The sequence below is a fragment of the Emys orbicularis genome, chromosome 1, assembly GCF_028017835.1.
Source record: "Emys orbicularis isolate rEmyOrb1 chromosome 1, rEmyOrb1.hap1, whole genome shotgun sequence".
NCBI lineage: Eukaryota > Metazoa > Chordata > Testudines > Emydidae > Emys > Emys orbicularis.
The window spans coordinates 95,145,752-95,168,582 of record NC_088683.1 but is presented as its reverse complement, the minus strand read 5'-3'; the positions used below and the strand labels follow the sequence as shown (position 1 = coordinate 95,168,582).

The following is a 22,831-nucleotide window of genomic DNA, read 5'->3' as shown; positions in this document are numbered from 1 at the left end:
GTAGACTTACGGCACTTTGTTATTAGAAGAGAGGGTGTGAATAGAATAGCATAGCTAGAGAAATAGATACAAAAACAGAGGGAAAGGAAGAGAGGGATGGGAGGAGTGAGAGAGGGAAAGTAGGAGAAAGAAACAGAAAGACAGACTGGGAGAAGGTGAAACAGGCAGAGGGAAAGTGTTGAGGGGAAAGGGAAAAACTTATTGGGGGACAGAGTGAGGTAGGAGAGACACAATGGAACTGCTCTCCTGGCTCGGGTCCCAGCTCCCATCCTTCTGGAACAGCTTCACAACACTTGGCCTCTCTTTTGCTGTCTTTATCCTGCTTTTCGATCACATGAAGCGCAGAAAGAGATGGAACAACTACCCCCCGGGTCCTGTCTCCTTCCCTTTCGTTGGGAACTTGCTGCAGGTCAATTTCCAATGTCCTCGCCTTGCTGTAACTGAGGTAAGTGCTAGAGGGACAGATGCCTTTCACTGACTGGCAGAGAGGGTTGGTGAATAGCACCCATGCCACAGCAGTTTCCGGTTCTTGAGTGGCAGCTGAGGTGCATTTATTATTTACTGCATTGCAGGACGATTTCAATCTATAAAAAGAGAAAAAGTTAAACAGAATAAAAGCAAAGCAAAAAAGCATTTTACATTTACATCATGTGAGCTTGTGACATCCCCCTCTCACTGTAATCAGTGTAGGTGGTTGGTTAATTGTTGATCAGTCATACACTAAGGAACTGTGTGTACATTGAGATTATAAATCAGTTTGTTAATATAAAGAAAGCATTGACACTAGTTTACACTACTCTAATGGTTGAGAAAGCAGCAATGTAAGTGCCTTATTCATCATTTGGGCCCTTAAATTAGGACTTGGACACACCCTCCCAAGGGGTGTGTGTAAATTGGAGAATTACATCACTTTAGCAATGGTTCCCATACACAGCTGTACAGTAGAGCTGGTGGGAATGTTTTCATTGAACCAGTTTTTAGACAACAAATGCTGGTTTTGATGGCTATTTCCCGGGGGTGGCCTTTCAAAGGGAAAATTTGTTCACTTTGGAAAATGTTTGTTTCGGAGTTCTTCATTTTTAATTATTTTTATATTATTTCGTAACACATCAGTAGCAGTGCTATTCAGAGCACTATTACCACTGACATGTTATGGATGAAATGTAATACTATACAAATAAAAAAGCCCCATATAATAAAACAGCATTAGAATCCAAACTTCCAGATTTCAAAATGACATTTAAAACAAAAACTTTCCAAAACAGAACTTTTTTGGAAATTTCAATGTCTGGGAAATTTGTTTTCGTTCTGATTCTAACTGGAAACAAATTTCAAAATGTCAAAATTTCCCGCTGACTGGAAATTGAGTTTTGACCAGCGCGAATGGACAGCTGAGTATTGGTGCAGTGAGACAGTACTTTGAAACCCAACAATGTTCTTTATGGACAAATAGCAGTTGGGAAATGAAGGTGGCAGGGGAGAGGGACGCTGATTGCCCTCCCACCCAAATGCGCACGTCACAATATGAAAATGTGGTATTGAGCTAGATCCCTCCTACCGGGTTTGGGCATATTCCCTCTTGGGTCTACAGCCTTGCAGGGATTAAGCACTCTGCAGTCAAAGCTCCTGTGCTCTCTGCCTTCCACAGACTATGCTACAGTGTCTCTCATTTTAAGCTACAGCCTTTGTAGCTGTTTTTTCTCTTTAAACCTGTTTTTCTTTTTTTCTCATTTCCCTTTTACTTGGCAGCTCAGTGAGAAGTTTGGAAAGATCGTCTCTCTTCAGGTTGGATGGAAAAATGTGGTCCTGCTGAATGGGTTAGAAGCTGTAAAGGAAGCATTGGTCCAGAGGTCAGAAGACTTTGCTGATCGACCACCCTTTTCTTTATTTGACCATATGGGCTATAGAAAAAACTGTGAAGGCAAGTGTCCCTCATAGTCCAGGGCAAATTTCTCATCTCCCCCATGCACATCAGTTCTTGGGGAGCACAAACAACATGGCTCTGCCTTCAGGGTACATTATGGGTCCTGTACATTATGATGGACTGTGCGTGTATATACATACACACACACAGTGTGCACATACAGACACCATTGCCCTCTGCAGGATGGACTGATTGCTAATCTGGTTGTTACAGGTGAGTAGAAACTGGTTTACAGCCTGAGACCGGGCTTCTCTCCAGCTGCCCCAGGCTGCTGGTGTCACAACATTGCCTTTCAGCAAAATGAATGCCACCAGCAAGAGACTTAAAGGCCAGCTGGCATTATAAACTTTATTTGAAAACCTGTTTCACAGAGAGCCCCTAGAGTCATAAAAAACAGAAGTACCAGGTCTGGCCCGTGGAGCAGTGTTGGGAACTGTTGCTCTAGCTCACACAGCTTCCCAAGGGACCGAAGCCCATTTCTCCCCACAAGTATCACCTTCATGAACCATGTGTACAGTGGCACAGTTAACAGGGGGAAATAAATTAACTAAAAAGAATAAATCAATGCAACAAAACCAACCCTTTTCCATTTATTACAGCAGAGGGGATGGGGGAGGAGAACAGGTGGCTATTTGACTAGTATTTCTTCGAAACCCTGCAGGGATAATGATGGCAAGGTATGGCCATGGCTGGAAGGAGCTGAGGAGATTCACACTCTCCACCTTGAGGAATTTTGGGCTGGGGAAGAAATCCCTGGATCAGCGTGTGACTGAGGAAGCTGGATGTCTATGCTATGCGTTCAGTTCTAAAGATGGTATGTTTGGGAGATTGGAAACTCTCATATCTCTAGTCATAAAGCAGGGAGGGGGGGCTCTCAAGAGTAGGGTACATGGAGCTAGAAGGAAGAGCAATTCTAGAGGAGGAGGAGGAGGAGGAGGAGAGGTTTGCATGTGGAGATGATCCAGCCATTGTGGAGGGGATTCAGCTAAATAGATGCAGTGTATTTCCCACTTCCTGTGGTGTTAGAGGGTCTCCCCATGTAGCAGCAGGCTGAGATCCTGGGGTGCCTCCTAATCTCTTGGGTTGGTTCCTGTATCTTTTTCAGGCCATCCTTTCAATCCACGCTTCCTCATAAACAGTGCCGTCGGCAATGTGATGTGCTCCCTCACTTTTGGCAACCGCTTTGAGTACAACAACGAGAAATTCCAGAGGATGCTACACCTGATAGAGGAGGCTTTCAATATAGGAGCTGGAATCATGTCCCAGGTAGCCCACAAGAATCTGATTGTCAGTAAAACTGAAACCTCTTGGTTGCCTGGGTGGGTCCGAGGGGGATGAAGAACTCACGCTCCGTACAGTGTTTTAGACAAAGGTGCCATGGTGCTTTTGATGCAGGGATTATGAACCAGTTTGGATAATACAGAAATCTCCTGAAACCCGTCAAATACTTTCTGGCTAGGGTTTGCGCATGGCTATTTCTCTTGTGTTCCTCTGCATTTTCTAGAGGCAGCTGAGGCAGGAAGTGGGACTGCCGAAATGCCTGGAGATAGCCTGGTCTCTTAGGCTTTGTCTGCGCTGGCAAGTAAAAGACAAAACTTTTGTCATTCAGAGGTGTTAACAGAACACCCCCGCAAAAGACAAAAGTTTTGTCGACGACAAGCACTAGTGTGAACAGCGCTTTGTCGGCAGCAGCACTCTCCTGCTGACAACACTAATGCCATTCTTTGGGGATGGAAGTTTTTTGTCGTCAGGAGATCTCTCTTCCGCCGACAAACAATGGCTACACTGAGTGCCTTTTAGCGGCTCGGCTGTAGCGGCACAGCCGTGTCACTCAAAGCTGCGTAGTGTAGACATAGCCTTAGTATTTCTTGGTAAACAAGAAACATGTACAGGAAATTTTTCTAAGGAAGGCTTGTTATTGGGAGATTTCCAGCCCAGTTTTGATGAACTGATGGACTGGGATAGTTTAGAGATGTTTCCTAATTTGTAAGTGTTTTTCTGAACAGAACATCTAAAACTTAAAAAACCAACAATAACAACAAAGCCAACCGCAGACTTTAATGGTTTTCAATACAGTAAGAGAACTCTGTGAATATCTTTAGGAAAGGAAGGCATCCAGAACCTCCCACCTTCTCCCAGCTGGGAGCACAAGTGCCTTTGCTCTATGTGATTTTTACAAGAAGCTGTCAGACTGCATCTTACTACTATCTTCTATATCACACACACATTCTTACAAAAGAATTAACTATCCCATTAGTACAACCAAGATCAGGGAATGATGAGTGAGAGACTTTCCTCTCCTCCCGAAAACCAGCTCTTCAAGGAAACTCCGCACTTACAGGCCCTTGGCCATCACACTCAATAGATAGATCAGGAAAAAAAAGTATATGAGCCCAGCCCATAAGGGTCAGTGACATTTATCCTGAGTAAGGACTGCAGCATCAGGGCCAGTATTTGTAACATTTAAAATCTCCCCAGAGCCCTGAAACAATAAGAAAAGTCTCAACAATAATCTTTTCCCAGTCCCCCACCCTTTCACTGTTCTCCTGTTGCTACTGTCACGCCGATAGGAGGCTAGGTAATAGCTCCATAACAGAATTGAGGAGGGTGTTTACTCCAGGGGTGGTTAGTCAGATGGTTAACTTACATGCAGACAGTGTTGGTCACAACACATTGTGTTGCACGGTGGAGGGAACAAGGTAGGGAGCCCCAAAATGTTTACCCAGTGTGAAGTGGGGGATCTGGCCTGTTGGGAACATTCCATCCCAGTTCCATCTCTTCCCCCACCGAATATCTGAGAACTGGCTTCCTCTCCTGTCTCTTCCATTCTAGATCTAATGCTTTTCCTCTCCTGTCTCTTCCATTCTAGATTCTGGACATGATGCCTTGGTTGTTGTATATTCCTGGGCCTCATCATAACATCTTCCAACCCTATACTGATAGCTTTGACATCCTAAGGGAGATTGTGAAGGAGCACAAGGAGACCCGGGATCCAGGCTTTACCAGAGACTTCATTGATGCTTTTCTGGAGGAGATAGAAAAGGTAGGAGGAGACAGACATGGATACTTGTGGGGTCATATTTTGCTGTTTGGATATGTGTGCTTGTGATGGAACAACCCATCAGTTATGCTGAGACCTGGATCCTGCAGGTCCTTTCACCCGAGTGCATGCAGCAGAGAGCACAAGGCTGTTGCTCTCCAGTGCAAGTAGGGACAGCATGCGGGCACACACATGCAGAAGCACTAGGTGAGTGGAATTAGATATTGAGATACTCGTACGCCTGCCCCCTTACACTCAAGGACACATGGAAAAGAAAAGTTCAGGGTGTCTAAGGAGGCCTTGATTTAAGTGTAACCTCAGCTCACAGATGCGGTGCTTGGTTATTTAACAATTCACCTTGTCTTCCCTGCCTCTTATTTATCTCTGTTCCAATAGCACTTCACTCTCATCGGAGTGGTATATGGCATGTATGAGAAAATGCCAATCAAAATGCAGTTCCAGGTAATTATTCACACTGAGGTAGCCTCCTAAGATCCAAGTCAGGATCAAGGCCCCACTCTGCTGAGTGCTGTACAAATATGCAAGTAGACACCGTCCTGGCCCCGCAGACTTTAGAGTATAATTTGCTTTATTCTGTGCGATCCCTTTCCCATTATTTACTTGCCTATGTGTGGCAAAGCAGCCCTACCAATACTAGTGAAGTTTAAACTCTCATCGGTCCTTGGGGGGTTTTCCTGTCAGCATGCATTCCTTACCCAACTGCAGAGAGAGACGTGGCAGGAAGGTGAGAGTGAAGTTGTGATGCCCAGTGATATGACCAAGTCCAACAGTGGCACTGTTGCTAAGTAAACACCAATGACACTATGAAAAGGGACAAAAATCCCACATCACTAATTATAGGACATGTACTGATATTGAAGAGTTGCCAGTACCCTTCTCTTGGCCGGGTCTCATGGCTTATAAACTCATTCTTATTTTCTTTGACTTCTCTGCTGCTTTCACTGAATGACATTTCTGTCTGTAACCGTGCCTCAGTGGGCCACAACTGAGAATGCCAAACTCAGGACAAACTGCTGAGAACCAGGGCAAACACAACCCAAAACTGGTGGTTATTCTCCCATGAGATATACCAAACCAGCAACAAAAGTAAACTCCGGTTTTACCACCCTGGCTAACAGGAAGTCATAAAAGCAGCTTCCTTGGGCATTCCAGTTCTTATGTGACCACCAAAACACTGGATTTAAAGGTGAGTGGTTCTTTACAACCAGTCTCATTAATTAAAAGGTTCTTCTGATCCCAAAGGACCAGCCACACACCCAGGTTAATATATAACTCAGATTTTACCCAAAAATCACGCTGATGCCAATCCTTTAGTATCTAAAATCTAAAGGTTTATTTATAAAAAGAAAGAAAGGGAGAATTAAAATTGGTTAAAGGAATCAAATACATACAATAATTGCAAAGTTATTGGTTCAGGCTTGTAGCAATGATGGAATAAACTGCTGACTTACGTCAAGTCTTTGGCTGCCTCCAAATTATCGGAAGGTCCTCAGTCCATTGGTTAGAATGCTCCCATTAGTATAGTCCATATTCCAGAAGTTTGGGCAGGAAAGAGGCTGGAGCAGGATAGAGGCAAAATGTAGGAGTTTCCAGGCCTTTTATCTCTTCTACCATGTGGAGGGAATTCCATTGCTCTTACTATGGAGAATTACAGCAACAAGATGGAGTTTGGAGTCACACAGGCAAGTCACATGTTCATGTACTTCGCCTAGTCACAGCAGGAAATTCCATTAAGTGTAGATGGACGTCTGCCATTGTCAGTTAAATGTTCTTTTGATGGGCCACTCCATTTGAATAGTCCCTCCAAGATGTGCTGGCTAGCTACCTTGTGGGCGGTACCCCAAGAGCACAGATTTGAAATCCAGGTGTAGCGCCAATACTTAGAACTTCAAATACAAAAATGATACATGCATGCAGATAGCAAAATCATAACCAGCAAACCATAACCTTTTCATAGACATCTCACTTGACAACCTTTTTACAAGATTTGTTGCAAATATATAACAGTGGTTGCAACAATGATCTATATGGTCATATTTTAATCAGATAACGTCACACTGTCCTCCTTTGGTTTCTATGGTACTGTTTTTTCTTGGTTTTCCTCCTATTGGTTTCTCCCCAACTATTCCATCAGCATTCCCTGTGGTGGATTCTCCTCTGCTCTTCCATTGTCTGTGGAAGTCATAAAGCCTCTGCCCTTGCTCCCTCTACAGTGTAACTCTGAGGAACTTTATCTGCTTTCACAGTTGGAACTTTCATCTCAAGGCTGACAATCAGCAAACCTATCTCAGCTCTCCTGACCCATCTCTCGCTAAGGAGTCCTGTACTTCAGTCCTTCTAGGTGACTTGTCTGCAACGTAAGTTTAACATAGCTAAAAATGAGATTCTTACTTTTTTCCCCAAACCCCTCTCCCATCTTCCTGCTCATCCAGGATCATAAAGTGAGGGTTATCTATGAACCCTTCCTCTTGTCAAAGTTAGACTCAGGACTCATAGTTTGTCAGACCACTCTGTTTTATTAGCACTGCGCTCTGCTAATACATTCAGATAATGTGAGCCCCCATGCAAGATTCAAACAGTCTTATTTATACAGATAAAAGGGTTCGAACTAAACAAAGGGACAGAGAGAGCAAAATTGTAAAATTTGCATGGGGCACAATATGCATATCCTGCTTCCTTATTAACTCTTATCGATCTAAGGCTAATGCTTCATCAATTGCCCTTAAGTGGGGCAATTCATTAAGCAGTTAATGTCTGCTTTCCTGCCCCCTGGCTTGCAGCATTTCTCATTTCTACTTAAAGGTACATACAGCATTCTTTAATTCATTCTATTTCTTTAATATAATTCATTTTACTTTCACAATCCCTCCTTTTGGTCAAGCTTACGCAAAGACCAACAATTACTGGGTTCCACATATTAATCGTTCTTTATCTCTTCGTTCATCAGTGATATTTAACATCATCATATTAGCACTCTGTTTTGGGGCAGTCACCTGGGTGGCACACCTTACACAATTCTGGATACAACAGGAGATTAGCTGAAAACATACAAAAATCATATCGGGTTCCAAACAGGATAGTCAGGGCTCCCTGAAACAACCAGTTTCCTATGCAGAGAAATTGAACAGGTTACTTAGCCACTTCTTAAAGAACTCGGCTCTTTATGGGGAAGATATGCGATTTGTTTTAAGTGGCTAGCGCGATCTATTACCTCATTGGTGTCGTCAGGTATAAACACACAACATTCTTTTCCAATGAGAGCACAGGTCCCTCCTTTGGCCGTCAGCACTATGTCCAATGCCTGACGGTTTTGAAGGGCCATCTGTCGGATCGCCCCTGTTTCTTTGGCCAGGGTTTTTAAACTCTCTCCGGTTTCATTTGCCATTATTTCAACTACTGCTGGTAACCTTAGGAGCCTTTTTGCATGGTGTTGAAAGATTGTATTGTTTTCACTAAGGTTACTGTAGGGGGAACATGAAATTGATTTTTCTGTTTGATCCTGAGATCAAGAAAAAATTCATATCCCCATACCCAGCCCGCCACTTTTTAGTTTTATTCGAATAATCCCATACACCATTGGCCACAATATGCTGAAGGCAATGGCTTTTTCCCAGATCCAGCCCTGTCCCATTACACACCCAACACCAATGACCTTTTCCCTCCACCACACTTATCCATTTAGATACATTTATTCCCACTGCTTCCCAAGTGTCATTATTGTTCCATGTTTTGTTAAACGGACGAGGTCCTCCAGTAAGGTCTGGGGAATTGAGTGGGATTGCCAGGACAGGAACACCAGCTTGAGAGTGGGCTGGGTTGTGGCTGCAGACCCAGCAATTAGAAATATTAAGGGTCTGAGCTATGCACACTTGCTGCTGGATAAAAGAATTGTCATTGTGGACTCCCCAGACCTTAAGACACCAGCAGCCGAGGAACAGGCGCCACCAGAGGTGCATGTTGGAGGCAAGGCCCTTCTGGTTCTGACAACCTCAACTGAGGGAACTGCAGTCACGGTTTTACGTCCACCAGGCAGCAGGCGCTAGGCTCACTACTGCTTTTTTGGTGGGGGCTTGCTTTAGGTCGTTGTCTGCTTCTGGCAACCCTTACGAGAGCGTAGATGGTAAGGTATTGCAGGCTGTTCCTCTACGTCTTCTTCTGGAGTCAAAAGTGACTCTGCGTGGTCCTGAGGTGATGATTGGTTTGCTGGGGGTGGTGCCTTCTTACACTGCGAAGCATGTATCCACGCGGCGATGCCAGACCGTTTAACAGCCGTCTAGGTAGTAAGCAGTACCTGATGATTCTTTGATGTCCTTTAAGTCTCTTTACTACCTCTTCCTTGACTCTGGCTATAACAATGGCCTTCACACCTTATCTTTTCCTGATGCATACATTCCTTATTCACACAGATTGAGAATACAAACAGTAGTATGTTATATCGAGCAAAAAGGCATTGCAAATTAAACCTTGCTAAGTTTTACAATCAATAACCAAGACAATTTACATTGAGACCCAGGCCTTCAATGTTCCTCTAATCTACTTAACATAGACACAATAGAGAATCCTGTTTCTTACTTACTAAACCTTAAAACAAAGAAATGTATATTTAATTAGAGTGCCTACTTTGTAATACATATAGGAAACCATAGTAGACATTATAACTTATTCTAAAACAAAAGGGTGACCATAATCAGTCAAGGATTGTTCTGGTCTGTCATTCCTTTCTGCTATTCAAAAAGGGTGGCTGACAGGATGAAATCAAATCATACATTAATTCTTATGGGACATTATAAAATCCTGCTCCTACATATCCCCCTTTTGACACTAAGATTATTAATCGCCAGTGTCACTTCTTATTTAGTCCACGTAATAGAAAATACTGGGAGGTGATTTGGGCCTGTGGCTCTAGCTTTGCATACATTTGTTTTATCCAACAGCACATTTCAAACATTCCAATTAAACACATACAATTTAAAACCAAAAACAATTAGGGTTAGTAACATTAGTATGCCATTAGTTGTGGGAGACCATTCAGAAAATATGTTATACCAATGGTAAGCTGTTATGTCTTTCTGCAGTGGCAATTCTTAACATGTTGCCATTTGCATGTATAATATGAATGGTTCGGTTTCCCACATTGCCTTTTTGTTTGTTTTAGGAACTATGTTACCTTTTTACCTTTTGTAAACACAGTACTTACATTACATTTACAAAAATAACAGGAGTACTTGTGGCACCTTAGAGACTAACAAATTTATTAGAGCATAAGCTTTCGTGGGCTACAACCCACTTCTTCGGATGCATATAGAGTGAAACATATACATTTACATTTGTCTGTTGGAAGGTTGCTAACACTTCCATTCTTTTAAAACACTTTTCCCCAAGAATTAACACATACACATAGCCCGTTATACAGTACTTTGGTCTCATTATTCATTTTATCCCACATACAGGATCCTAGTGAAATGTCTTTACTACAGGGCTTTGGAGCAACAGGCATGAACAAGCATACCCACTTTTGAGGAGTCCACTTGGTATAACCTCTGATGTCCAATAGATTGCCTCCCTCCCCAGCCCACTGGCTCTAGCCAGAAGGATCCCATGTGCAATCTGGATAATCATACCCACTTTTATTTGTTTCTGTATTAAGTTGTCCTGTACCTGGTATTAGCTTTTTCTGAAAGATAAAAATAACATTTTTCTACCCCTTTTGGGGTGGCATTCATTATTGCTTAAAATATTCCTTTCTTTCACAAATATCCTTGCTGATTGCAGGCAAAACAAGAGGAATTACCTCCATATTTTCCTGTGGTTTTGTTCTATAGGCAGGCCAGGTTTCAATGGCTTCTATCTTTTAAGAGTTATGGGGAAATTATCCCACTGTTCAGTCATTAAATCCATGAGGTGGTGTACCTCAGTTTTTCCTTTACAGCAGACCAAGTTTACAATGACTTTCCTGCTGTGTTAAGCTTTAAGTTTGTTCACAGGTAACAGCTGAAAAGCATCATTACCATAAAGGATTTTCCCAAAAATCATACACACTATACATTGTTACAGGGGTACTTATTAACATTAAATTTATTTTAATTAAAGGTATCTTGTTATACCGTGCCTTTTATTTAGACAATTTGTTTGCTGACCAGGTATGTTCTTTATCTGCAACTTCTTTGTGCTGGCAGTTCTCTCACTTCCTTTATCAGTTAGGTAATTTGCATCAACACAGGCTTGGCTTTTGGATTCAAAGCCATCAGCAGAGCTCAGAGACTCTGTCTTAAAAGGAACACAATTAACTTTTACCAGAGTTTTGATTACTTTTAACTCTTGCTTCCAAAACACACAGAGAGCTGAAAAAGAAAACACAATCTATTGTGGCTCCTTTGGAGCCCTAATAGGATTTTAACTAAGTAGCATGTTTCGTTTGCATTTCTTTTACCCCCTCTATAATATACACTTTATATGTCTGCACATTTCTTCTATACTTTAACGTTTAAAACATTAGCCATATTAATTTTTACATAAGGTGTAACTGTTTCTTTTGTTCTTACAGAGTTTTATGTACCCTTATCAAAGTGACAGTCTGATTACACAGAGCCATTTTAAGGCTCAGTAAGTGTTTCTAACATTGCTTCTTTTTGTTTTTTGCACCTCACCCCCGCTGTTGCTTCAGAGGGGCACTGTCTTTATTCTTTTACTACAGCTCTCATCTGCTATTTTGTTAGAAAAACAAACAAACAAAAAGAATCCAGAATCTCTCCCTATTCTTCTGATTTTGACTGCCCTGCTGCAGTCGTGACTTGGTCTTTATTTGAAGACATTTAAATTTTGTAAAGAATCAAGTTACCCCTTAAGGGTTAAATACCAAATCTCAAAGCCAACCAACACTGATTACCTGTGTCTGGCAAAAAGATCTGTCAGTTTTGCAACTTTGAATTAAAGAGTCAAATGGATTTTTAGTGGCATTATAAACAAAACAAAACCAATTTATCTTAAACCTACAAAACAGGAGTTTTACAAACCTCACATATTTCCACAGATAGACAGATACATACACATTTTCTTTTCCTTAACATCCCTTTTACACTGCTTTGTTTTTACATAGCTGTACATAGATTACATTACCTTTATACATTTGGGGCAGTTAAGTTCCAATAGAACCTTCCCCCCCCCCTTTTTTTTTTTGTTCTTTTAGCAAATTTGACTAAATTGTTCATAGTCAAATGATTTTAATTAGAAAGTCTCTTTACCTGGATTATTTACAGACATTCCTCTGGAAAAGGGCCCATTTTTCCTTTAGAATGGCTGCAAAGAAACCAAGAATTCTTTTAACAAGGTCCTTTTAAACATTTTTACAAGGTTTAACTGCTTAATTCTTTTCAGCCTCTGTAGAGTTAACTTTTCACTCCTTCTTTAAGCACTTGTTTATCTCCCAAAATGACACCTTTATCAACTCAGATTTCACTATTTTAAGTATTGTTCCAGGGGTTCATACTTGCACTTACTCCTGACACTATGCCCTTAGGGCTTCCAACCTATTTTTCAGTTTCTTTATCTGTTGCTTGCCTGCTTGTCTGGGCCCGATCCTGCTTTTTCCAATGAAGCGTTTTTTGTGAGTGATATTGTGGTCATTTCACAATTTTGAAAGAAATTTTTAAGGAAAGGGACCAGGAAGGGTGGGGGCTAGTTGAGGAGCCCATCCTCCTTACTGAATTGGTAGTGGAACACTAAAGAATCAGTTTCTGAGGCAGACAATGAAGGGGAACAGAACAAGGGGCTTTTTTGTCCTTTTTACATGAGATGGGAGTGTGGAGGGGGTTGGGATCGATCCGGGGTTGTTGTTGTTGTTGTTGTTGTTGTTTTTTTCCGGAGAACGGGGTAAAGGAGAGCACTCGGTCTGGTGGTGGAAGAGGAGGCTTTTAATAAAGCTTTTAACTTATTATTTGAATATTTGAGAGAGGCGAGTTTTGATTTTGTCCACCTACGATTTGCCTCTTCCCACCACTGCATGAAACAATTAATCTCTCCTTTTCCAATTTAGTTTTAGATTGGCCGAGTTTGTCTTTTAAGATGTCCACTCGGTCCTTGTTCCAAGATTTTAACGGTGGCCACTGAGTTTTGGGATCTCCCTGAGTTAGCCTAGACCATTTTTCCAGAAATTTACAGGAGTCCGGACCCTTCCTAAAACTGAGCCGGCGTTTCTTTAGGGAACTGTCCCGACTTAGACGTTTGGTTACCAATACAGGAGGACTTTACACACACACCAATCACACAAGAAGGAAATTCGGGTTCGTCAGAGCGATGCCCGGTGCAACACACAAAAGGAGCCCACAGGCTACTGCCTCAATCGCCCTTGCTTTCACACCAAGGGTTTACCCAAGGTGCGGTGCGGCTGCGATTGTGCAGATTTCACTCACTCAGACCGCGGGGACAGGAACCCCTTGGTCGGCCGATCCCCGGACGGAGACAGCACCCAGACTCAAACACTCCACAGGAGGACAGATAGACACAGAGACAGGACAGTCCTCAGTCCGGACAAAACACAGAAATAATTATCTGACCAGATTCCTGATGTCAGATCCCGGGATCCCTACCAGAACAGAGTGGGAACCAACAGGTTCGATGGCGTAGACCTCACTGTGGTCGTGCGCCCTTCCGTTCAGGAGGAGGACCGCTCGGGCCAAATGCCCAGGTGCCGGCTGCCACGGTCATCCTGCAAAAACGGTCAGGAATCACACAGCCCCAGTGAAGACGGTTGCTATCTCGGTGGAACCTCCAAATTGTCAAAGTTAGACTCAGGACTCATAGTTTGTCAGACCACTCTGTTTTATTAGCACAGCGCTCTGCTAATACATTCAGATAATGTGAGCCCCCATGCAAGATTCAAACAGTCTTATTTATACAGATAAAAGGGTTCGAACTAAACAAAGGGACAGAGAGAGCAAAATTGTAAAATTTGCATGGGGCACAATATGCATATCCTGCTTCCTTATTAACTCTTATCGATCTAAGGCTAATGCTTCACCAATTGCCCTTAAGTGGGGCAATTCATTAAGCAGTTAATGTCTGCTTTCCTGCCCCCTGGCTTGCAGCATTTCTCATTTCTACTTAAAGGTACATACAGCATTCTTTAATTCATTCTATTTCTTTAATATAATTCATTTTACTTTCACACTCTCCTTCTCATGCACACATCCAATTTCAAATCTTGCTGCTTCTTCCTCCACTCTACAGGTTCCTCCTTGTTTACCACATCACATTTAAATCTCTTGTTCTTGCCTTGAAAGTCTTACACAACCCACATTATATCTTGGACATAGTATCTTAATGCATCACCCCCATAACCTGTGGTCTTCCAATGATGGCTGTCTCAATGCCATGCTCATATAATTCCCCCACAGTTTTCTCTGTGTCTTCTTTCATGCCACCTCAGACCACTGAAACACCCTCCAAATTCTGGTCCACTAAGCCATTGCTTTCTCTTCATCCAAATCCCTTCTAAAGAGCCACTGTTTTCTTCTTGTCCACAAGAAGTAAGTCAATGATTTTAAGCTATTAAAAATATCCTTATAATTTCCTTTGGACTTCCCATTGCATCCTGTCTATTCTCATAGACTCATAGACTCATAGACTCATAGACTTTAAGGTCAGAAGGGACCAATATGGTCATCTAGTCTGACCTCCCGCATGATGCAGGCCACAAAAGCTGACCCACCCACAACAGAATATTCCAGCCTGCGACCCCTGCCCTATGCTGCGGAGGAAGGCGAAAAACCTCCAGGGCCTCTGCCAATCTACCCTGAAGGAAAATTCCTTCCCAACCCCAAATATGGCGATCAGTAGAACCCCGAGCATACAGGCAAGATTCTACAGCCGGAATATTCTGTATCTCTTGCTTAGATTGTAAAACCTTAAAAGGACTGGATCTGTCTTTATTTCATCTTGTCCAGTGCCAAGCACTTTGACAGCACTTACCTTCAAATAATACCTGGAAATTGAATTAACCTAGAACAACTGAGCCTTAAATAGGAATTGTTACTGCATCTAAAACCATGTGTCTGGGATACTTACTTCACTGAAATGGCCCCATAATACAGTCTTTTTAAACCTTATTTTGTGCTTCTATGAAATCTAAAATTATGAGCCTTGAAAGTAATGCAAAAATATTTCAAATTTCATTCCCGTACTTCATGAAGCCTTAATGATTCTACCTTTGATCAATGTATGCATTTCCAGTTTGTTTAGCTCTTCTCAGTCAAGGAAGAATCTTGTAGCTCGTTCATATTTTGAATTCTAATCCCTACTAAGAAGATTTTCAGTATTGTGGGCCTGTCTCCCCACTGCCCTATACCTTGTATAAACATATTCACCAGTTCAAAGGGAGTGTAAAATGCTACCATTCTGATCAGGCATCATCCTCCACTCTGCACGGGTTTCAATGATCACACCAGGTGTGGGTCAATAGGGACTCAGACCCCTATGTCTGGAAAATGTGTTATACACCCAAATGTATGCTCCTAGGTAGTAGGGTGAATTAAATAAAAAACAACAAACCCAAGTTATATGACAAGCCTATTTTTATTTCCTTCAGGCTAAAATGGACCCAGAGAGCACTTTCAATGAGGACAATCTGATCTTTACAGTTTTTGACCTGTTTGGTGCTGCCACTGAAACAACCACTGTAACCCTGTGCTGGGCACTGCTGTACATGCTTCGCTATCCTGATGTCCAAAGTAAGTGATGCAGTTTGGGAGGGCCAGGGTTTCCTCTCACCCTGCACCTCCCATCGACAAGTTTCCAGTATTTTTCTACTTATAGATGCTTTTGTCTTTCGGATGCGACCTCCTGGAGTACAGTCAGTAGCATTTACTTTTGGACTGAACTACAGTTATGAGGAGGGGATAATTCCACACAATCATCATGGAGCATTATGTGCTGAGGGGGAAAGCAAAAACTCATGAGGAGAGGGAAAGCCCCTGTTAAAGATCTCAGTATGTGCATAGAAACCCACTGCTACTGTTAAGTGCACCTTGTGTCTCCAACAGCTCCTTGCTAAGTTTTCTCTTTCTGGCCACAAATGCTCTAGTCAAGATTTCGGTAAATGACTAATGATTTTGAGCAGCTCAGCTTTTGGGTGTTCAACTTGAGATACCTTAAAAGGGCCTGACTTTCAGAGGGTGGCTACTCAGCACTTTCCGAAAATCAGGCCTCTTGTCAAAATGGACACCTACACATTATGTCGCCCACAAGCACTAGTCACTTTGGAAAATCTTGGCCCCTTTCACTTCCACCCTCGATCAACATTTGCCTCTATTGCATAGCCAGACTTTGCTCCCGAGTCCCAGTGCCCAGAGCTCTCTTATCAGATGACTTATAACAAGCCTGGACGTAACTTCAGGGATATATAGTAAGAAGCCTTTTCTCAACTCTACACAATTTCTTCTTGAAGAAACTATTTCTCCAACACATAAAAAGAGAGTCTGCACTCAGCTTAGTCCTAATACCACGTAGGACTTCATTCAAGACGTAAGTATAGTTCAGACACTAAGTGTCACCACCATATAAATAAGTTCAACTGCTGAAGGGAGGGAATCAAACCAAAAACTAGCACATTCCAAGGGGGATTTTAAAAATGAACAAGGCAATCAAAAAGGCACTATAGTCAGAAGTGAGGATAGGGTAGGGTTGCTTAAGTAGCATCCTGGTTGTTCAGGCCAAAGAGGTATCTGTAAAAAATAAAATGGAAATCCAGCCCAAGTAATGCTAGTAGAAAGAAGGTAAAGAGGTAAACTGTAACATGGAAATTAGGAGAGGCGAGAGGAAATGTAAAGAACTTATATCCAAAGACATGAAAACAAACACATTATTTCAGTATATCAGAAGCAGGATGTCTGGGAGAATTGGTTGGCCCACAGAACTACCAGGGAAGAAAGGGAACAATCAAGGAGGATAAGGACATTAACAAGAAGCGAAATGGTTTCTTTGTATCAGTCCTCACTACAACAGAGAACCTTTGGGGAGATGTCTACCTCTGCTATACATTTTCAGGTAGTGATCACAAGGCATAGTCAGAGATAGAATTAACAAAAGAAAAGGTCCTGGAATAAATGGATACATTTAAGTGCCACCAAGACCAGCTGGCTTACCTCCAAGAGATTCCAAGGACTTTAAGAATGAAGTGGCTGAGCTGCTAAGAAAATTGAGCTGTCTCTCAAATAATCAGATACCATACTGGGGGAGCAAATATTGTAACGGTTGTTTAAAAAGCCTCTAGGGCTGGTCTCGGGAAATGCAGACCAGTGAACCGTCCTTCAGTACAGACAAATTGATTGAAACAATAAACAGAGGTAACCATGAAACACCTTGATTCACTGACACATCTGTACAACTTCTCATAGGTACAATAACAGGAAAACAAAATGGATGGGGACCAGGTGGGAGAATTTTGTTGAAGATAAAGAAGACACAATGATGGGAGAGGGGCTAGTTGGGAGCTAGGGCTGGCCCAAGGCAAATTTTTTGTCCCCTCCTGCACAGCACATTTTATCACATTTCTTAACAACAAAACCTTTACACAGTATCCTTGGTCTCCCTCGCATTTGTTCTTTCCCCTTTTCCATTTCCTTCACACCGTCATCTCCTCACTGCATTTTGCTCTCTGTTTTCAGTCTATTATCCCCTTAGTAGTATTTTTTGATGTTGTGTCCTAATTGTTCCCTCTCTTTTCTTCTCTTCTCCATCCGATCTGCCTTCCTCTTCTTCTTTCCTAAGGCTAGGTCTACACTACCCGCCTGAATCAGTGGGTAGAAATCGACCTCTCGGGGATCGATTTATCGCGTCCCGTCGGGACGCGACAATCGATCCCCGAATCGACGGTCTTACTCCACCAGCGAAGGTGGGAGTAAGCGCCGTCGACAGGAAGCCGCAGAGGTCGATTTTGCCACCGTCCCTACAGCGGGGTAAGTCGGCTGCGATACGTCGAATTCAGCTACGCTATTCGCGTAGCTGAATTTGCGTATCTTAAATCGACCCCCCCCCTGTAGTGAAGACGTAGCCAAGTTGTGCTCCCTTCCTCCTTCCCCTAGGTTGTCAGTCTCACGTTCTCCTGCAGCCCCCACCAAACCCTTCATCTCATCCTTCCTCACCCACAGGCACTTTATGCTCCCACCCCTCCCCCAGGCCTCTCTCGCACGCACCCTCCGGCCTCCCACACAAAGATGACTCTCTGGCTCAGCTGCCTTCCGCCTCCAATCCTCCCCCCACACACATACTATCAATCAGACCAAACTGAGTCCCACACACCCCCTCAGATCCCACTCACGCAGGCCGGCTCTTGCCCTAATGGCTCCATTCACACACATACTTCCCTGCAGGCTGCCCTACCTCACTCCGCAGACACCTGCCTGCGACCTAGGGAGTCCTGTCTACAGGGCGGGTTAGCTCGGTATAACTAGTCGCTCAGGGGTGTGGATTTTTCACACCCCTGAGCGACGTTGTTATACCGATATAGGTTTGTAGTCTAGACCTGGCCTTGGTGTTACACAGCCTCCTGCCAAAACAAGACCCCGTCCCTCCAGACACACTCCTCAGCCACACCTCTGCTGGCGAGAGCTCTCTCTGGCCCCCTTTGTGCAGCCTCCTCTCTCCTCTCATGGTCCTCTCCCTCCTTCACTGCCCTCCCCCGAAAGGTGAGCCTCCCTCCTCAAGCTAACTCACACCCACCCATTCCCTACTCCCTACTCTCCTTGTTCTCCTTCCCCCCACCCCCACCACCCTGGCTCTTTCCCCTGCTTCCTTCCCCAATCACGTCCCTCCCTCCCCTCCCCGCCCCCCACCTCCTCCTGGGGCTTCTGAAATTCCGAGGCTTCCCAGTGCGGATTTTTCACACCTGTGAGCGAGGTAGTTATACTGACTTGATTTCCTAGTGTACAGGCCTAAGTAGTGCTGCAGTCTCTGTGCTTCTGCCTTCGCCTGTAGGCTTGGCTGGCTGCAGCACAGCAGTTTGTAATATTTACACTGGTACAGCCCTGAGCACAGTGTGGAGGAAGAGGCTAAAAATGGTTATGTGCAGGGGGGCGTTAAGAGGAGGTGGGCAGCAGCAGAAGGGCACATCTTAAGGGAAAGATGACAAGCTTTTGCATTTTTAACTCCATGACAGAGGGCACCATGGTGGGGAGGACAACATCCTGGAGGGAGGGTATCTCCCCGCACTCCCCACAGTGGTTGTCCCTGTGTCTGTTATGGAAATTGTGCCTCTGCAATCTACTAGAATTCTTCACGTGTCAACAAAACAGTAGCCAGGGTAATATAGACATAACTCATGGAAACTTATTTACATTGAATATGTGTTACCTGTTTCTTGGCTGGGAATACCTATTAGTGCCAAATATAAAGGGTTGATAGAGGGTCTCTTTAGAAGAGAAGTTAATGGGAATGTTTCAGCTGATTTCAGTGGTAACTGGATCAGACCCTTAATAATCTATTACATCTACTCTGTTATACTCCCTGCTATAGAAAGTGTTTCTATATTTCCAGGAAGAGTCCATGAGGAAATTGATAAGGTGATTGGCAGGGATAGGTCACCTGATATAGAGGACCAAGTGAACTTGCCTTACACCAATGCTGTGATCTATGAAACTCAGCGTTATTGTGATGTTGTTTTTGCTGGAGTGCCTCGCACGACGTACCGGGACACCGAAGTTCAAAAGTTTTTCATCCCTAAGGTACAGCAATTGTGACCCCTGGAAAATTAATGCAGCCCAGATGCAGATTGCTAAGGGATATTGCTAGGATACATAGTTACTTAGTCCCAGGCTGGTTATGTAGCGTGCTATTCTAAAGGACTTGAACCTCACCGAGAGCTGTATTTCTACCAGTAGATCCAACTGTATAGATTCAACTGAATCTCATTATACAGAATTCATTTGCTTGAAAGTTTAGGGAGATCTGGAGTGGGAGGAAATTTTGTCCTGATAATATCATTGGAAATCTCATTTACATATACAAACCTTGTTATATTGATAGGCCTTTTCCAATGGAAAGTTGTGCCATTATCTGATTAATAGGGCAACAGAGAACTGCCTGGCTTTTCTTTCACTATAGATGATAGTAAAAGGAAGCATAAGGTAAAGTTGACAATGGTTTATATTCTCCTGAAATAACCTGTTTGTTTTTGTTTTGGGGGCGTTAATGGGAATGTTTAGGGCACCATCATCATCGCAGTTTTGTCCTCGGTGCTGAAGGATGAAACGGTTTGGGAGAAACCCCACGAGTTCTACCCGGAGCACTTCCTGGATGCAGATGGGCAGTTTGTGAAGCGAGAGGCCTTCCTGCCTTTCTCTGCAGGTAAATCCAAGGGCAGAGCAGCTGGCTGAGGCCGTCCCTGTGGAAAGGAGGCACAGATGTCTTTATCTTTAAAATGAGTAAAGGGCATCAGTTCTCATGCTGCAGGGCACAAGCCAAATATTAACTGCTCATTATGGGGGTTCTTGGACCTACCTCAGAATTCTCTGGTACTGGTCACGGTCAGGGAGAGGATGCTGGACTAGATGGACCACAGGTCTGTTCCAGTAAGGCAATACGTGCATTCCTGTCTTTCAGGAATTAGGTATTTGCAGTTGTCAATGATATATGGCAGAGTGGGGAAGTGGGGCAGATCCTTTGATTCAATTCATTGTTCATGGGGTGGGAGTCCTGCTCCCAGTGACTTAGAATCATAAACATTCAGGGCTGGAATGGAACTCAAGAAGCCATCAAGTCCAGCCCCCTGTGCTGAGGCAGGACCAAGTACCCTGACAGGTGTTTGTGCAACTTGTTTTTAAACACTTCCAATGATGGGGACCCAGGGCGCCGGGGGTGGGGGACATGGTCCCACTTTTTACCAGATGTAAGGGCAAGCAACGGGGGAGAGGGTGGAGAGGAGCGAGAGGGGGCGGGGCCTCAGGGGAATGGGTGGTGCGAGGGCAGGAGTTTGGGGAGCAGGAGCGACACAGGGGTGGGGCTCCATGGGGAAAGGGCAGCGTGGGGGGCCAGGGTCTCAGGGGCAGGGCCACAGTTCGGGCACTGGTGGTCCCCACACTTTTAAGGCTCTTCTGCCGCTCCTTATAGGAACTCCTTGACCTCCCTTGGAATCCTATTGCAGAGCTTAACTACCCTAGAGCTAGAAAGGTTTTCCCAATATCTAACCTAAATCTCCCTTGCTGTAGATTGAGCCCATTACTGCTTGTCCTACCTTCCGTGGACATGGAGAACAATTGATCACCGTCCTTTTTATAATAGCCCTTAACAGATTTGAAGACTGTTATCAGGTTGGCACTTGGTCTTCTTTTCTCAAGACTATACAAGCCCAGATTTTTCAACTTTTCCTCACAGGTCAGGTTTTCTAAACTTTTGATCATTTTTGTTGCTCTCCTCTGGACTCTTTCCAATTTGCCCACATCTCTCCTAAATTGTGGTGCCCAGAACTGGACACAGTACTTCAGCTGAGGCCTCACCAGTGCTGAGTAAAGCGGGACAATTACCTCCTGTGTCTTACATATAACTCTCCTGTTAATACACCCCAGAATCATATTAGCCTTTTTTGCAGCTACATCATATTTACGGCTCATACTCAGTTTGTGATCCACTGCAACCCATAGGCCAGGGGTGGCCAAACTTACTGACCCTCCGAGCCACATACGACAATCTTCAGAAGTTTCTGCCCCACTCCTGCTGATGCCGAGCCCCAGCCGACACACCCTGTGGGGAGAAGCCCCAAGACCCCCCTTCTCACTGGGCAGAAGCCCCTGCCCCATAACCCCACTGCAAGGAAGAGGTTCTGAGCTCCCCACTGCAGTCTGGCAGGTGGAGAATGGGGTGGGGGAGTTGTGGGGGGCTCAGCGAGCTGCACTTTAACTGTAAAAGAGCCACATGTGTCTCACGAGCCATGGTATAGCCACCCTCGTCATAGATCCGTTTCAGCAATACTACCACCTAGACAGTTATTCCCCATTTTGTAGTTTTGCATTTGATTTTTCCTTCCTAAGTGAAGTACTTCGCACTTGTCTTCATTGAATTTCATCTTGCTGAATTCAGATCAATTCTCCAAATTGTCAAGATCATTTTGAATTTTAAACTTGCCCTTCAAAGTGCTTGCAACCCCTCCCAGCTTGGTGTCATCTGCAGATTTTACAAGCATACTCTCTACTCTATTATCCAAGTCATTAAGGAAAATATTGAATAGACCGGACCCAGGACTGACTGCTGCAGGACCCCACTAGATATGCCTTCCCAATATGATAGCAAACCATTGATAACTATTGACTAAGTATGGTCTTTCAACCAGTTGTGCACCCGCTTTATAGTAAATTAATCTAGACCATATTTCTCTAGTTTGCTTATAAGAATGTCACATGGAACTATGTCAAAAGCCTTACTAAAATCAAGATATATCACATCTACTGCTTCCTCCCTATCCACTAGGCCAGTAATCCTATCAAAGAAGGAAATTAAGTTGGTTTGCCATGCTTTGTTCTTGACAAATCCATGCTGACTATTCCTTATAACGCTATTATCCTCCAGGTGCTTACAAATTTATTGTTTAATTAGTTGCTCTAGTATCTTTCCAGGTATCGAAGATACTTATCATTTTGTTTTTGGGGTCTCCCTCTTTCTCCTTCCTCACTCTCTCTTTTACAGGTCGTCGCATGTGTCTGGGGGAGCAGCTGGCCAGGAAGGAGCTCTTTCTCTTCTTCACAACCCTCCTGCAGCAGTTCACTTTCCATATCCCTGAGGATCAGCCCAGGCCACGGGATGACGGGCATTACGTCCTCATACATTCCCCAGACTCCTACGAGCTGTGTGCCAGCCCCAGATAA

General features: G+C 43.8%; 1 protein-coding gene across 1 annotated transcript; it reads left to right on the top strand.

Annotated features, from left to right (window-relative positions):
• Positions 1-232: 232 nt before the first annotated feature.
• LOC135878604 (cytochrome P450 2D15-like) lies at positions 233-22,831 on the top strand. The gene is made up of 9 exons (XM_065404314.1): positions 233-445; positions 1,750-1,921; positions 2,586-2,738; positions 3,030-3,190; positions 4,794-4,967; positions 15,568-15,709; positions 19,512-19,699; positions 20,180-20,321; positions 22,653-22,831. The coding sequence occupies exons 1-9, from the start codon at positions 233-235 to the stop codon at positions 22,829-22,831; spliced, it is 1,524 nt and encodes a 507-aa protein (XP_065260386.1).

Excerpts from the sequence above, each read along its gene's own strand:
- LOC135878604 (XM_065404314.1), top strand. The coding sequence starts at position 233 with ATGGAACTGCTCTCCTGGCTCGGGTCCCAGCTCCCATCCTTCTGGAAC. Across the intron at positions 446-1,749 it reads CTCGCCTTGCTGTAACTGAG|CTCAGTGAGAAGTTTGGAAA; the intron begins GTAAGTGCTAGA and ends TTTACTTGGCAG. Across the intron at positions 4,968-15,567 it reads TTCTGGAGGAGATAGAAAAG|GCTAAAATGGACCCAGAGAG; the intron begins GTAGGAGGAGAC and ends TATTTCCTTCAG.